The 16,490-nt window shown below is 43.3% G+C and overlaps 1 protein-coding gene across 5 annotated transcripts in view; it reads left to right on the top strand.

Moving 5' to 3' along the window:
• The window catches only part of aplp2 (amyloid beta (A4) precursor-like protein 2), a 51,588-nt gene extending 35,151 nt beyond the window's left edge, over nt 1–16,437 (top strand). The window contains exons 7-18 of one of the 5 annotated variants that reach the window (XM_069669116.1): nt 289–456; nt 1,984–2,117; nt 3,202–3,276; nt 3,600–3,758; nt 5,038–5,166; nt 7,250–7,349; nt 8,137–8,310; nt 9,010–9,045; nt 10,749–10,831; nt 11,868–11,945; nt 13,890–14,045; nt 14,300–16,437. In XM_069669116.1, coding sequence (XP_069525217.1) covers nt 289–456; nt 1,984–2,117; nt 3,202–3,276; nt 3,600–3,758; nt 5,038–5,166; nt 7,250–7,349; nt 8,137–8,310; nt 9,010–9,045; nt 10,749–10,831; nt 11,868–11,945; nt 13,890–14,045; nt 14,300–14,401 — 1,394 coding nt within the window. In that variant the 3' untranslated portion in view covers nt 14,402–16,437. The remainder of the gene's footprint in view (nt 1–288; nt 457–1,983; nt 2,118–3,201; nt 3,277–3,599; nt 3,759–5,037; nt 5,167–7,249; nt 7,350–8,136; nt 8,311–9,009; nt 9,046–10,748; nt 10,832–11,867; nt 11,946–13,889; nt 14,046–14,299) is intronic. The other 4 variants (XM_069669121.1, XM_069669117.1, XM_069669118.1 and 1 more) reach the window with 4 other exon arrangements.
• The last annotated feature ends 53 nt before the right edge of the window (nt 16,438–16,490 follow it).

Raw genomic sequence — 16,490 nt, 5'->3', positions numbered from 1 at the left:
GATAATTGCATATATCAGCAAATACTGTTTTCCTCAGCTCACAGCACACACTGTGATGTACTGCTCTGCTGCAGCAGAGTACAAGGACAAGTCATCCTGACTTACTGTAGCCAAACTGCAACTTCATCTTGCTCATAATGCACACAAAGTTCTTGTTTTGTTTGTCATACTCGTAGATGCCGCAGTGGAAGTTAGTGTTGTCTGTTAGTGATGTTGTGTTGATGATTAAGAGTGGAATGTAGTGCTGCCCCTCGTGGCCGGATGATCTAACAAGCTGTCCCCTGGCAGCGGTGTGCACCCTGGAGGCTGAGACCGGCCCCTGCCGTGCCTCCATGCCCCGCTGGCACTTCGACATGAGCCAGAAGAAGTGTGTGCGCTTCATATACGGCGGCTGTGCCGGCAACCGCAACAATTTCGACTCAGAGGAGTACTGCATGGCCGTGTGCAAGCGCCTGAGTAAGTCTCACCTGACGGAGGCCGGTCTGAAAACACCCCTTTCTCCCTGTTTGTGTCTTTGCTGCTGACTCTCCGCTGATAACGCTTTTAGATTAGAACACCTGTTCTCTAGTCCTCAGCTGTCACTCACCATGTTACCTCCAACAATCACAAAACTGAGTTCACTGCACGTCATTTTCTTTGGTTTTATTAATCTACTGAACCATACAGTGCTGTAACTAATAGGTATAAAAATACAACAACTTTTTCTTATAGTTATTTGTCAATTATTTTAATTAATGTTTGAATTAATACTTATTTTACAGTAATACAAATCAAAGATCGGCTCTTCATATTTAAGACGCTGGAAGCAGATTTGTTTGGTATTTTTGCTTGATGAATAAGTTCATTAACTTTCTGTCAGGATATTAATTTATTACTTTCAGCTCTCTGTAACTGAGTAAACTGTCACTTAGTCACTTCCTAATAGGCTTTCTTTCATACCCTATAAATTTTCTTCAGTACTTCTTTAAATCGTTCCAAAGAAAACATTTGAATTACACAGTAAAAACAGCAAAAATACCAAATAATGTCACATTTTCCTTTCTGCTTAATTTAGTGTGCGTTCATATGCAACGTCCATCTTTACTGAGTTTCCTTCTTCTTTGTTTGCCTGCCGGTGTTCCCTCCTGTTACTTTCTCATGTGTCTGTCTGCCTGCCTGCCTGTCTGTCTGTCTGTCTGTCAGCATCCTGTTGTCAGTCTGTCTGCTCACAGAGCACTGCCACCACTTTCGATAAAACCCAACCAGCACATGTCCTCAAGCACCTTTTTTTTTTTTGCACCTCACAGTGACTCACTCATCAGTCCAATCCCAATTCATGGCCATATCCAATTGGATTTTTATTTTCCATGTAAGAAATAAACTAAATTTAGGAGCTGAGTAAGTTCAGAGCGGGAACTCTGCGTTTGTTCCATTAACCCGTGCCTCCTGTTTTTGACGATGAGGTGAAACGATGAGGTCTCCTCTTGTTTGCGAGCCCGGAGCATTATTGTTTTTGCGACTTACAGCGGTGCAGAGAGTGAGTCCTGCGTGACTGTAAAGCGAGGAACCCAGAACGGAGCCCTCTGGCCTGGCCTCAGATGACCCAACCGTCAAACGCAGAGATATTTCCATTAGCGTTGGAGATGCGACCTGTCAGCATGAAGCGGACGGGAAGATGAAAAGAATTCAAAAGGAAAGACTGTCAGCTTCTTTTAAATTCATCAGAGTTAGTGAGGGTGGAATAACGCCAATGAGAGGAGTGCTTCTGTGAGGATATTTGTCCAACTTCAATCTGCATTTTACTTTCAACTCTCTCGCTCTCGCTCTCTCTCTCTCTCTCTCTCTCTCTCTCTGTGTCCAGTTGTCTGTCTGTTTTTGTCTCTCTGCCCACCTGTGTCCGCCTGGGTCGGCCGGCCTGGCTCTCTGTCTGTTTCTGTGTCTGTTGGTCTGCCTGGTTGACAGTTTGCAGCCATGCCCACTCACCATCTGGTTCTGTATTTGCAGCCATGCCGCCGACTCCTCAGCCCACCGATGATGTGGACATCTACTTTGAGACTCCAGCTGACGACAAAGAGCACAGTCGCTTCCAGAGGGCCAAGGAGCAGCTGGAGATCAGGCACCGTAATCGCATGGAGAGGGTGAGTCAGGACAGCGTTTCCCTCAAACAAAACAGTAACAGTCAATTTTTACTGATTTTTCTGATCTTAAGTTCCATCAATAACTGGATATTTTGCCGGGTGTTAAATTCTCTGGCTCTTAAAACTGTGTCTCTTTGGGATCGTCTTACCAACACCTGCAGTATTTGCTCTATGACTGAACCTCTCTCCAGTATTTCTTCATTGATTTTGCTCAGCAAGAAGGAATCATAGTTCTAAATGAAAAGATGAGTTCACAGACAGACAGACATAATGAGGATGAGCCGTTCTCAGTAACCGCATCGTGTCGGTTCAAGGTTGAAAAGATGTTTAGACATTTGAGAATGCAAAGAATAACAATTCAACATTTAAGTAGTTAAAGATACAATCTCGAAAATTAAATTTTTGTGCTCTTGAGCGCCTCCCACTGGCCTCCCATAATCGGTAGTACGACTGGCTCCCTTTGTCGTGGTTTTAACTCTTGATTTTCCTCGCTTTTCGTTTGTTTCTTTGGATTTTCACTTATTTTTGAAGTTGTATCTGTAGTCATCCATCTTTTCTTTGTTTGTTCAGCCATAGTAGATTACCGTTTCCTCGCAATGCTTACAGAAACCGGACGTGCAGCCGCTTAGCTCCGCCTACCCTCTCTGGCAGACCAACCACTGCTGGCTGATGGAAAACGCGTCACTAACTGGGCGCCGCTTGTGATTTCTTCCGCGAATGTCGCCACAGACACCCAGTCCATAAAAATACGATATACTGCAAATGCAAAGTGGGCCATGGGCTCAATCACCATTGTGTTACCTCATTCGGCGATAGATAGAGACTTAACAGACATAAGTTTGAGATTATCACTTTAAAGAAAGAGTAAAACATCTCTTCAGCTGAGAGTGGCTGCCGTGCGACAGATTTCAGGGCCAGAAAATTCTTTTGAACCTTTGAATAAAGTAACTTTGAGGGTCTTTGTGCAATGAAAGACTTTCATTCTGAAACATTGTTTACTGTCTCATTGTGAGAAAGGAGCTGTAGAAGAAGTGCCTTGCTACTGTAGCTTAAATTCCTTCTCTCTGTGTGTCTCTCTCTCCAGGTAAGAAAAGAGTGGGAAGAGGCTGATCGCCAGGCTAAGAACCTGCCCAAGGCTGAGAGGCAGACATTGATCCAGGTAAGACACTGATCCTTTCCCCCTGGGAGTCCCCCCTTTGTCCCTTTGTTTGGGTGAGATATGACGGCTCACAGGTCCTGGGTCCCTCGCTCCCTGTGCCATTAAATATCCCTTCTCCCTGGCTGCTCTATCTTTATCACTCTGAGGCTAAATTAGGGCACCGTCTGAATGGAGAGACTTCTAAATGAGTCCCGAACTCCCTTGACGAGCCGGAGAGGCGACATGAGTGAAAGCGAGAGCTGTGGAAGTTGAAGGAGCTCTGGTGTGCCATTCTGTTTAAGGTGCAGATGCATATTTATACATTATCATTATTTTCTTTTAAGCACTTCCAAGCCATGGTGGAGTCCCTGGAGGAGGAGGCAGCCAGCGAGAAGCAGCAGCTGGTGGAGACTCACCTCGCCCGGGTGGAGGCCATGCTGAATGACCGGCGCCGTCTGGCCCTGGAGAACTACCTGGCTGCCCTGCAGGCCGACCCCCCCAGGGTAAACACTACAAACTGACCTCTGGGAGCATCTTTTATCATCCCCTCACCCCGCTCCAGCTGCCTTTTGCTTTTTTCTCCCCTCAGTTTGACGTGTTAAGAAATTCACACACATCACACCGGGTCTTACTCTATTTATGGGCTGTGGCTAATCTCATATCCTGTCAAAAGACCTTCTGCCAACTTGCACTTCATCATGAGGAGAATGGATTACTGCAGCCAGAAAACACATCACAAAATCCTCCAAAGTCAATCACATTTGAACCTACAGCTGTAATCCCTCTGTCGTGTTTTTTAAATTCCTCTTATCTAATAGTATTTTGATCCTTTTGCCAGCACACAGCGAGGTGCCGGTCGACCCTGCATCCACCAGCGTTGGGCTTTTTTGATCTTTAAGAATTTTTCTCCACTTGAAAGAAGTGTTTTGTTATCCTGCTTCAGTTACACCTCTAAATGTTGTAGTTGCATCACCTGTGGAGTGATGCTGTGTCAGAAGAAGAAGGTGTCACATTTGAGGGAAATGTTCTTGTCATCCTTCCGTAAAAAGATATGAAGCAGGAGGAAACAGAATGATTGTCAGGTTTATTCATCTTGTGTGTTCATGCTGCGAGGCTGGCTTCTAACGGGTCCTTTAGTTTCACATTTTATATTTTATTAATTTTATTATGTAAGATTAAAAATACATACTAATATGTTCAGATTCAGAGAAGTTTCTATCTTATACCCCTTTCCCACCTAAATTTAGCGTGTTGACGCAGGTTTTTCAGACCCGGGAAGACGCTTATAAATGCAGATTGTCTCTGTTCCCATTGCCAGTGAAGTATACTCCTCTCGGTCTCTTTTCTGCTGCGTCACCGTCTGACACCGCAAACGCACCCAAAACGGGGTTAGTAAACAGTGAAGCTGTCACGGTGCTTCGGTCGTTATTGTATCTATTACTCATTCAGACTGTTTGTCAAACTCGGCGCTGACAAATTTGGAACGAGGTTCGAGCGCTGCTCGGACGAGACGGGCAGAATTTGTAGCAGAGATGACAAGGAGTTGCAGAAGTTACTGACAGAGCATAGCATCGCCCCCCGGAAAGGGGGCGGAGATTAGTGACGACATGGGTTTTGTGTTCCCATCAATGCCGATCGGAGCCGAGGCGATATTTACTCTGCTTCCCACTCAGCTAAAAAGCCGGGTGTTTGCGGGTTTTTTGACCAGTGGGAAAGCGGCTTAAGAATCTGTTTTGTGAGTCGCTAACAAACCCTCTTTATCTCACCCTATCTTCCCCTCAGCCCCACCGCGTCCTGCAAGCCCTGAGGAGATACGTCCGCGCCGAGAACAAGGACCGCCAGCACACCATCCGCCACTACCAGCACGTCCTGGCTGTGGATCCTGAGAAGGCTGCTCAGATGAAGTCACAGGTCAGTTTCTTTGCCCTGATGATGATGACTGATAATCATCTGATGTAGCTGTAGAAGTTCCCACAGCCCGGGGTGATGGCCTTTATCTGAGAAGTTAAACCAACAAATGTTTGTTAGAATTATTATTTTATATTTATATTGTCCCATTTGGTCAGTTAGGACCTGCAATTCTTTGAGGCTTTGCATCTATCCTGAGCTACTTTCAACAATGAAGATTGATTGTATTACAGGCTGTGTCATTAAATCTGAAACCTCATTGCAAGCCGCTCCAAAATCTCACACTCCTCCTATTCCTGCTCAGACAGGGGAGGGATAACGATGTCTCAGCCTGCTCCTCTCTGCCCTGTTTCTAAGTGTGTAGGAGGTAGAAAGAGTGTGTGTTTCTCTGAGTTGAAGCCCAGGAGGAGTGAGTAGGCTTGTTTGACGGAGGGAGGGCGGGCGTTTCATTCACTTAAGCTGCAGCCGAAGATTAACATTGCACAGGTCTTGTGTAATGCTGGACTCTGAGCCGCTGCACGGGGATTTGGCTGGAAGCTCCTCTGTTAGATGTGCCTGCCTGTGTGTGTCCCTGCCCTTCGACACCATTTACAGTTATGAGCCACCATTACAGATAACACAGCAGATGGGTGAAACAACATAGAGAGGAGGGGAAAGGACCGGAGGGTTGGTATTTAGATGAATTGTTGGATCTGGGAGGCGGTGAGCGTCTGTGCTCAGTCATGGGAAGCCAGTCTGTATTGTTGTGCTCTCACAGCGTTTATTTGTCAAGCCTAGTTCCTGCGTATTTCATCACTCAGCAAATCCTGCAGCAAGTTTAAATCTGCCTTTTTGAGACTCCCCTTATATGTGGATTTGATCTGTGACATTAAAGTGCATTAAAAAAATCCTTTTGCTTTATATAACCGAGTTAAGGGACCTCGATTATTCTCTTATTTGAAAGCCTCACCAGCTTAGGAGAGGTTGCTTGATGCATCAAAATCTCCTCTCCAGCAGTTGGACATGTAATCTTCATAGCAAGGATTGTTTGTCAAACAGCAACAGGAAGGTGCCACAGGGGCTGCAGCGTGCTTTTAATGGGAAAGGTGCATTGTTGCCATCTGTTGCTGGCTCTTGTGCACTGCAGCCATGTGTTGAAAGATTAAAACAGTCAATCATCAAAGAGGGAAATAAACACCAGTTACCTGCCAAGAGCTGGTCAGCTTTGTCAGTGGCTGGTAGCTTTTTATATTTTGCCAAGCACTTTGGCAGCAGAAATGTGGAAATATCTCTCCTCTCTAAACATTTCAGTGCTGGGGGAAACAGTGAAAGCGGCTTTAAAAAACACAAAGTTTGAATCTGTTCGATCAAAAGCGTTTGTGTTTCTCTACCCAAACTGTGATACAGTGGAAATCATCGGAGCTGACAGGCAGTAGATCCTGTCAAGTCAGTTCAGAGCTTCAGAACTGATTTGAACATTACGTGCAGCAACTTGTTTCATGTCTGCGAGTTGGCTGGCTGTGAGCGAGTCTGAATTATCATGAGGAAATAGGCTCTCTACCAGACAGTGCACTGCTGCCATATCCGAGACAGTTCAGCTGAAATTTGTGAACATGAACATTTTCTCTTCAGCGCATTTATATTCTGAGCAGAGAATTTGTAGCACATTTCTTGGCATCGTGGCTGTGGTTGATGTTGCTTACAGAGAGAAAACATTATAAATGAAGTTTCTACAAACACAACAACCTCTTCATCTGCTGCTTTGTGATCTTCTGTCTCATTTATCTGGTGTTGTTTGTTTTCTCCAATAACCTGCTAATTCCTGCTTCTCTTGTGTCAGAACTTCAGCTTTTCCTTATCTTATCAATATAAACATGATTCCTTTGTGTTTGTCACTGTTGTTCAGACAAAATAAGCAACTAGAAGGCGACACATTGAGCTGTAGGAACGTTCAATGAGCATTTTTTGGCATCTTGGATGTAAACCAAAACATTCTACATCGTCCTTTCCCCACAGTGCACGGCACAGCACTTTCATTTTCATGTCATACAAATACAGAAGGATTCTCATTACACGACTCTCTGTTTGCCTGTTTTCCAACCAACAGGTGATGACCCACCTGCGTGTCATCGAGGAGAGGATGAACCAGAGTCTATCTCTGCTCTACAAAGTACCATATGTGGCCGAGGAGATTCAGGATGAAATTGGTGAGTGGTGTACAGTCGAAAGCCCCAAGGCAGCTTGGAGGAGGCGTGCTGAAATAAGAATGAATGGAAATTAAAATTGGGAAGGGATTTGCACATGTGCCAGACAAATAAAGCCAATGCATCACATTTGCTCCCGCCCTCACTGATTATTTTTCTAATATCTGGTGCAAGCTGACAAAAGACGGTCTCTTCTATGCCAAAGGAAACACAGATATAGGAAGAGACCAGTAGACAGGCTTTGGCGCTGTCTGTAAACCAATTATCAGACACAAGGAGAAAAGTGCTGCATTGCCTTTTTCTCAGTATGAATTTGTGGAGGGGAATTAAGTGTGTTGTTAAGGGTCTCTGCTCACCAGCTCTTAATTCAATAATTAGATCTAAAGCTTGAAACTGTATTTGAGATGTACTCATCTCTTGCGGTACTATTTGAGACAGGCAGTGTCCGGTACGTTTTACTATTTTCTTTTGTTGCTTTGGTTCATTAAAGGAAGCATGGCATGGTGTTGCAGCACAGATTAAAGTGGAGCGGGTGCAGTGACAGAACTGGGTCACAGCTTTCACCATGCAGCATCCTGTCGGGAGATGTGCAGATTTACACAGAAAATAGCTCTCAGAAAAATACTAATTGGTAGTTAGCAGGAATGGGAACAGACGCCTCTTACAGCAGCAGCTTTGTTTTCTAAAGAATGTGATATTCCCATTTTGCACATTGTTTCCATGTCTCATGTGGACTTGTGTTAACATGTGCCAGGCCATCTCATGCTTTGTCATTTGCCCTTTCCTGCAGACGAGCTACTCCAGGAGCAGAAAGCTGACATGGACCAGTTCCTGTCGTCTATCTCTGAATCGCAGCCAGATGTCACCGTGTCGTCAGAGGAGAGCGTGGAAGTCCCTGTGCCCGAGGGTAAACCCTACCGCCCCTTCCAGGTCACATCCTTGGGGTCCCGTTCAGAGCCAGAGGGTGAGCAGCTCCAGCCTCAGACTAAGTCACAAGCAGCATCATGAACAACACAGTGGCTGTGTGGAACACAATAGGCCATAGACATAAGTCTTTCTGAAGGACATTGGTGACAAAGCATGCCAGAACTGTTGCACAGTGAAGGAGAAAAGGTTTACAATGTGTTTTTGCCGATGCAAATGTGCTGTGAAGCCATGGGTTTGGACTTATCTGTGTCTGCACAGTTCCCTGTGGCCTAGCCCTCAATGCAGCACTACTGAAGTTCAGATAAATGCACAAAGCCTCAGGCTTTGGTGCTGAGCTGGAGCCAAAAGCTTTTGGGGAAAATGAGCCGTTATGGTTCTTCTTTTTCACATTTTTGCCAAACAAAAGATTGAATCCTCAAAGAGGGAGAAAAATGATGGATGGAACGCTTCCAGCAAGATGGAAGGCAAATTACAAGTAAATCCCTCAGGAACATTAAATATACACGCCAACACCCCAGAGGGCTTAGACAGAGCTAGCCAATTTTGAAATGGCTCCCTTTTTTGAGTTTGGTTATGTTTCAGATTTATTTTCGGACTCTTCCCTGCTGGACTCTTTTCCAAATCAATTAACACAGCTTGATAATCCTGCCTTTTCTCTTCTCACCTAAGTTTTCTCTCTTCTCTCCTTCCCCTTTTCTGTTCTCCTTTTTTTCTGTTGCTCATTTCTAATGCCAAGGCGATCTATCAGACTCCCCACGTGCCTTCAAGAAAGGTTGGTGCCTCTGTTGCGTCTTGTTTTTCTCCCCCCTCCTCAACTCCCGAGCCATTTTCATCTACTATTTTGTTCCACTGCTCTTCTTTCCCTTGTGTAATTTGGGATCCTCTCTCTCCCACCATTTCTGTTTGTTCAGAAGCCATCTGGTGGTTAATTTTATATTTCTGTTTGATGACTCACATGAGCAGCGTGGTTGGTTTTCAGTTGCTCTTATGCTTTTCATCATGCTAGGATTATCACCGAATGCTGAATTGCAAAGTCTCAGTGGCTTTTAAGTCATGTAGAGATACTGTAGGTCGCAGCCAGCTCCCTTCTCAGAGAGACTCTTCAGATGTGTGTTCACTGTCATCCCGTCTTTAGTGCATTTGTCAAAGCACCTTGCTTAATTATTCCCCCACCCACACGCTCATTCCCCTCATCAGTCGCCCTCTTCCTGATAGGAGCTGTGTGATTTAGTGGGCTTGTCTCAGGCTCAGTGTTTCCGCTGCTGACCCACAGCCCAAACTAAATTAGCTCAATTTGTCCTCCAAGACCTGAGACGGAAACGTGGTTACATCATCTGTTTTGTCTGATCTCGACTCAACTGATCTCGACACCTTCCACTAATTGTCGAATCCAAATTGCATATTGATTTTTTTTATAAAAATGAATGTGCAACGTCCTTGTCTGTTTATTGAATAGAAGTTTGTCCTTCTGTGTTTGCCGTAGATTTCCACCTCCTGCAACTAAGCATTATTTTCACAATGGATTAATTAGTCTTTTATTTCTTCTATCACTTTATGATCTCCAAAAGGTTAGGGCACAGCAAAAAAACATCCGACTAGGTTTTCAACCATTCAGCACTTTCTGAAATCCATGCAGAATAGAGGTCACATTGTTCCCATAGAGGTCACTCCCATTGTGTTGCGAGTGTTGTTGTGACTGGCTGTGACACTATGTGCACCCTGCAGTACCATCGGATACCTGCCAGAGTTTCAGACGTCACTTGTGCTAGGAAAGGCTTGTAAACACACATCATTGTTCCTCACTTAATCCAAAGGCAATAGTGCTGATCTTAAGCGTTTAGCATTGGCTGACCAGCAGCAGCAGCAGACAATAAGTTGATGCCGGACGGCTGTACATTGTTCAGGATTCTGCCCTCACTGCCTCGCTCGCTCTCTCTCTTCTCGTAGTTCTTGATTTATTCATGGCATATCTGCTGTGCGTATATTAATAGAGCCGATGCCTATTTCAAAGCCATCAGTCTAACATGCATATTTGACACTCAGGCCCAGTTTTTGGCTTAGCCACTTACTGAAACCCACGGGGTTTTTAAATAATTATCATCAGTTAAAATCTCAGAGAGCTACGAGGGATTTGTAGATGAGGTTCTGACCATGAAATGCAGGACGACTCATAATTGTTTCATTTAATGAGTCGATGCATGTAGCTCGATGTTTACAGAGTAACACCAGCTACATCCAAAGCACCACTCTGAGAGAGCCTTTGTATAAAATGTAGGGTCATTGTCGTGGTGGCTTCACAGTGGTCACACAGTGCTGGATGGAAGAAAGGGCTTTGTTGTCACCAGTGCACTAAAACTGAGGCAACAATTGTGAGAAAAAGAGCGGTATAGCTATGTGCAGCTGTCCGCAACCTCTGTTTGTTTGTTTGTTTGTGCTGCTCTGCTCTTATTGACCGTGCTCCATCACCTCCTGCAGGCTCCGCCATGTCTGGGTTAGACGGTCTGATAGGTGCTGAGGAGAGAATCATCAACAGCAAACCCAAGATCAGCAACAATGTGGTAAGAGCTTCAATGTCATTTTATCATTCTGTTTGGCCTCAGAGCATTTCTAACTTGCTGAACACATGAACTGAGAGTAGCTTTGTTAAAGCATAAATACAGAAAATTTGTGTTATATTTTTCTAAATATACATCATGCAGCAACAACTGCTTTAAAGGTTTAATCTCATCACATCCGGACTAATGATTGAAATTGACGAGGACATACAGCGCTTTCACATAGCTCTCTTAAGTTCAGCTTTTAATGAGCCGGATTATTCCAGTAACTATGTTGTCATAGTTACAACTATCTCGCACTGGGCTATTTGCGTGTCTCTCTTCGGCCTCTGCCAACCGACCCTCATTCAGATCAACTCCACACTTTGTTCTGCAGTCATCGCATGCTTCTTTTCTTTGCCAGACACACCATTGCTCTTCATGGATTTTCAAACGATGCTTGGCTAATGAATGTGTGCTGTGATTTGCATGCTAATCCAACACCAACTGCAAAGCTGTGTAATTTGTGTGTGTGAATATGAATCATGCAAGTTTCTGACTGCCTGCATGTTTCTTTTTTGGAAATGCCAGTCTTCTAAGACGGAGCAATCTGAGGTTGTGATAACAAAAGGTGGAGACGCCTACATTTTTGTGAGAAACAGACTCTGGACTGCTCTGTCTCGACATACTGCAGATTTTGTTTCTGCCTCCTGAACACAACCTCTTTCACTCACAGCGCTTCTTCTTTAGATTAGAGCTCTCAGTAATGAGCGGCTGACAGTCTGTTTAGAAAGACATGTAACTGTGTGCCTCGAAGAGAGTCTGTTGATGATGCTTGCAAACCCCTCCCTCTCTCCTTCCAGTTTGTACAAGACAGCTTCAAGTGTATCATCACCCAAACACAGATAATCCTTACAGTTTACTCCGCTGCACATTCACACCCTCTTACTCTCTGCCTGCCTATCTCTCTCGTTCTCTTCCTGTCTACCGCACACACACATACGATCTCACACACACATTTTGGTGAGTGTAACCTGGGCTCCCCTGTCTCTGTTGACAGGTGATTGATGAGTCTCTGGATGTTAAAGAAGTGGTTTACAGTGCAGAGAGAGTCAGCGTTATGCATGATGATGAGCTGGTGAGTATAGCGGCGCCCTCCACAGGGCTTTCTGGGGAACTGTAGTTATCAGTAGAGGGGAAAAGATGAAAGAAGGAGGGAGTGTGGCAGTGTGCAAAGATACCAGTTCTGCAGCTGACAACTGCAAAAATACAATAAAAAAAAAACACAGCTTTGGAAAAGACCCCAAATCCCCTCTCTTGTTTTTTACAGTTTCTGTTCAGACTAATATGTTTTGGTTATTTATGCATGGGTGCATGTTTGTTATGTGAATGTATCAGAATGTACACATTGGAAATCTCAGTTCATATAATGAATGTGGATCCACACAAACTGCGAGTGCTCAGTTTATGTGTGAGAATGAGCAGTAAAAGATCCCTCGTGGCTGTCTACATATGATCAGTTTGTGTCATATGTGCCACATTACATCGTGAAGACGAGTGTAGGTGACTGTGGTCGTGTGTGTGTGTATACTGAATTGGCAAAGATATTACACACTCTTCCACTGAGACACATTTCATGCATGTGTACACACTATTTTTAAGTCGATCATGTCTTACTGGCAAAAGGGACGTTTCCCTGCTTCACGGCGGTTTATTAAAACAACATGAGAATTCTCCTCCAGTTAGTTCATCTCCCCATTTCAAAGCTATTCTTCTTTAAGATCAATATTTGTACAATCGAGGCTTCGAAGCCGTTTACCTGCAGAGTAGAAGAACCCAATTTAGTTAGTCACAAATTGCTTTCCTTAAAAATAAATGACTGGTTTGTATTTTAAAGGGAAATTCTTGTGTGTCACAATGGATGCTAATCTTCCATTACAGCTATTGATCATGAGCATTTTCTCTCAGCCTCCTCTGTCGATACAAAGATTTCCGAAAGAACAATATTGAATGAGACAAGAAGTGAAAACCTACGACAGCCTTACAAAAAAATTTAAATTGACAGAAATCATTACAACCACTCACAGTGGTTTGGAAACTTAACTAAAAACTAAACTGCACAGCATTCAGATCCACTTCCAGGTCGACTTGGGTTGTTTGCATATGTTTGACTCTCAATTAGGTGCCTGTGAGAGAAGTAGCAGCACACACAAGAAGATATGTCAACAAGTTTCCAAAAGCTAAATGATGAATTTAGTCAGTAATGTTAAAGATATAATCTCGAAGATTTTCATTTAAATAAATGTCTGTTAAGTCACTATCTATCGTCGAATCAGGTAACACAATGGTTACTGAGCCTATGGCCCACTGATGAAAGCCTTTGCATTTGCAGTATACAGTATTATTATGGACAGGATGTCGGTGGCGAAGTTAGTGACGCGTTTTCCATCAGCCAGCAGTGGTTGGTCTGCCAGAGAGGGTAGGCGGAGCTAAGCGGCTGCTTTTCCGCTCTCTGCAAGTGTTGTGAGTAAACAGTAATCTACCATGGCTGAACAAACAAAGAAAAGATGGATGACTACAGATACAACTTCAACAAGAAGTGAAAATACAAAGAAAAAGAAACAAACTTGACGCTCAGATGAAGCAAACAGTCTGAAAAGGAAAGAGACCGTCAGCGAGGAAAATCAAGAGTTATAACTGTGACAAAGAGAGCCAACAGAGGAGGTCTGGTTATCTGTGATGTATACGCCCGCTATTCCCTTTTATCGCCATCAGGTGCCGCCAAATAGAAAAAAACAGAGAACTTCGAGATTATATCTTTAACAATATGATAATATAACCTGGGGTGACAGATGCCGGAATATCTCTTTAAAAAGGTTCAGATACTTTTTAGGTCCCTGGATAATTTAAAACTCTGATTTAACAGCATGTTAACTGCAATTAAAATGTCAATGTGTTCAGGACAAGAAAATTATCACATTCAAGTAACTAGTATATATTTACTTTACTCAGTGCTCAGCTGTGTATGTTCAGCCTCCTCATTGTTGCTCTCTCTGTCTTTTTCACCTGTTCTACCTGTTAGGAGTCGTACCGCCCCCTGGGAGAGGACTTCAGCTTTGGGAGCAGTGCACTGATTGGCTTGCTGGTGATCGCAGTGGCCATAGCTACTGTGATTGTGATCAGTTTGGTGCTCTTGAGGAAGAGGCAATATGGCACTATCAGTCATGGCATCGTAGAGGTAAGCAACCTGCTATTCTGAGCAGAGTGAGGACCACGCACACTCTCAATTAACTGCTATCCATCTTATTCCAAGTGTCAGATTGAGATTGAATTATCAGGTCTTATGTAAATGAAGCCTGGGTTAATGCAAGGCAAATTAGATTATTGTCTCAGCAGCATTTGAATAGTTCACACACAGCATGTTGCGCCCTCTGGAGAGGAGTTGCCCTTGTTGAGGTCAGCCATTATGAGTGCCTTATGTTTGTCTAACAGGTTGACCCCATGCTGACACCAGAGGAACGCCACCTCAGCAAGATGCAGAACCACGGCTACGAAAACCCCACCTACAAATACCTGGAGCAGATGCAGATCTAACCAGAGCCTACAGGGGGCGCTGTGGAGTCAGACAGAGGGCGACAGCTGAGGGGGAACATACTACTGACCAATAACATATGCTATTGTTAAAATCATTTGCATACATCCAAACTCCATTTACTGGTTTGTTGAAAACAATCCTTAAATAATGCTACTACTTCTACTACTGCTACTATTGTACTATAGAGCTCTTTTTGATCATTTCTTTTGAATAAGGTGATGTATCTGCCATTTTGCATTATGGAAAATGTGATTCAGCAGATTTCTCTGTAATTATCAATACACTTATCTCAGATCAAGATGTATAACATTTCTTCAGAAATTTTCTTTATTTTTGAAAGTGAACAGCAAATCAAACTAAATTTTAATGTCTCTGAGTAGCCATCATCAAACCGGCAGACCAGACACCGAGCTTTAGTTCTCCACCATGCGAGTGTCATTCATGCAGTTTCTGATGGTTTCCTCTGAAAGAACTGGTGTTTTATTTTGTTCTTTTTTCCTCTCAATAGATTGCTTGTATATGAAGGTTCTTTGTACCAATTAAAATGTATAGTGAAACAACAAATGAGAAAAAAATGAAATCATGGACTATTTACTTTCTGTTCTTTGTTATGATAACAGACAAAATATACATATACAGTTTAAATATATATAAAAGTAGATGTTTTTATTCCACCATTTTTCCCAGGGAAGAGGTTATTAGTTGGTTAGGGTTCTTAGCTTGGTGGTCATGAGTTGTGTTTGCAGGCACACGGTATATGAAAGAGTCGGTGGAGGTGAAGGTGTGCACAGACCCCCAGCTCAAACACATCACACAAACCCTACTCTGGACCCGTACTCGGTGAATGTGATCATTTATCCCCTCCAACACACATAGACACAACCTTTTATCAGTAGGGAAGCAGGATAGAAACAGATAAAGTAAAACCTATTGACGTGTTACATAGTTGAATGTATTATGGAAGCTTTTTTTTCCATACTATGTACCAAGTTCCTATGTGGCTTTCATTTAATGCACTGTCACAGACAGTGTGACAGTGTGCAATGACATGCCACAAACTGACAAGTGTTGTGTTTGTTTTTTTGTTTTTACTTTTTTGCACAAATTATCTGAAGCAAAAACAAAGTACCAGAAAAGCTACTTTCAAATCGACTTTTGGGGATTATGAACACACGCGTCATTGCAGCAACTGTTGGCTTTGTTGGTCAGAGATCAGAGAACAGTCTGATGGATCAAAACAGGACCGGCCCGAGGCATCAATGAAACAAGCATCTGTGCTGGGACCACCTCCCACCAGGAGGCCCCAGAATCGAGAGAAAATATGCAAAATCATCTGGATTTGTTGGTGCTTTTAGTAATTGTGATATCAAAACGCCAAACAAAGTCCCTGAATCTCACGATAACATCTTTGGGTACTGAAACATTTTCTAAGATCTGGGGAAACAATAACACATTTTGCAATCTGGATTTTGGGACTTTGATACCCAGAGAGGCCGGGCCGGCCCTGGATAAAAGCCAGTTGAAGACAACTTGGAGCTGGAGGGCTGTGCAGGCAGACAGAGACACAGAAAGACAAGGCTTGGAGAGCTGGTTTCTGAGAAAAAATAGCTTGTGTATTTTTACAGGTAGAGATTGACACAAACAAGTAAACTGAATCCTAGAATCCTCTTTTCTCTCTCTCTCTCTCTTAGTATTGTCTTTGTATGCCTGTATAGTTGATGTTGCAATCATGGCTTTTTTCCGGAGGATAACCTGTGGTGTGCATTGTTCTTATATGAAATGATATGATGATATATATTTTTAAGTTTGTTTTCTTGTTTTCTATTTTTTCTCTTCCTGTGACAGTATCTCTGTATGTGACTGTCTCACTATGCACCCAAACGGCTTCAATCTTGTAACTGCCTGCTTGATTGTGGGAGGGGTCTGGGAACTAATAGAATATGCATATTAGTGATTTTAAAATAATTGATTGACACCAATGGAAACAGATTTATGGTTACAGGGGGGATACACATCAATAAACTCACAACTTCCATATGGATGTGTCGTTTTTTCATAGATACATAGAAAGATGCAGTGTTTTATATA

This window comes from Semicossyphus pulcher, unplaced genomic scaffold (assembly GCF_022749685.1).
Source record: "Semicossyphus pulcher isolate SPU_LCO1_2020_fin unplaced genomic scaffold, fSemPul1.0.p SCAF_19, whole genome shotgun sequence".
Classification (NCBI taxonomy): Eukaryota; Metazoa; Chordata; class Actinopteri; order Labriformes; family Labridae; genus Semicossyphus; species Semicossyphus pulcher.
This window is presented reverse-complemented; position numbering and strand designations above follow the sequence as displayed.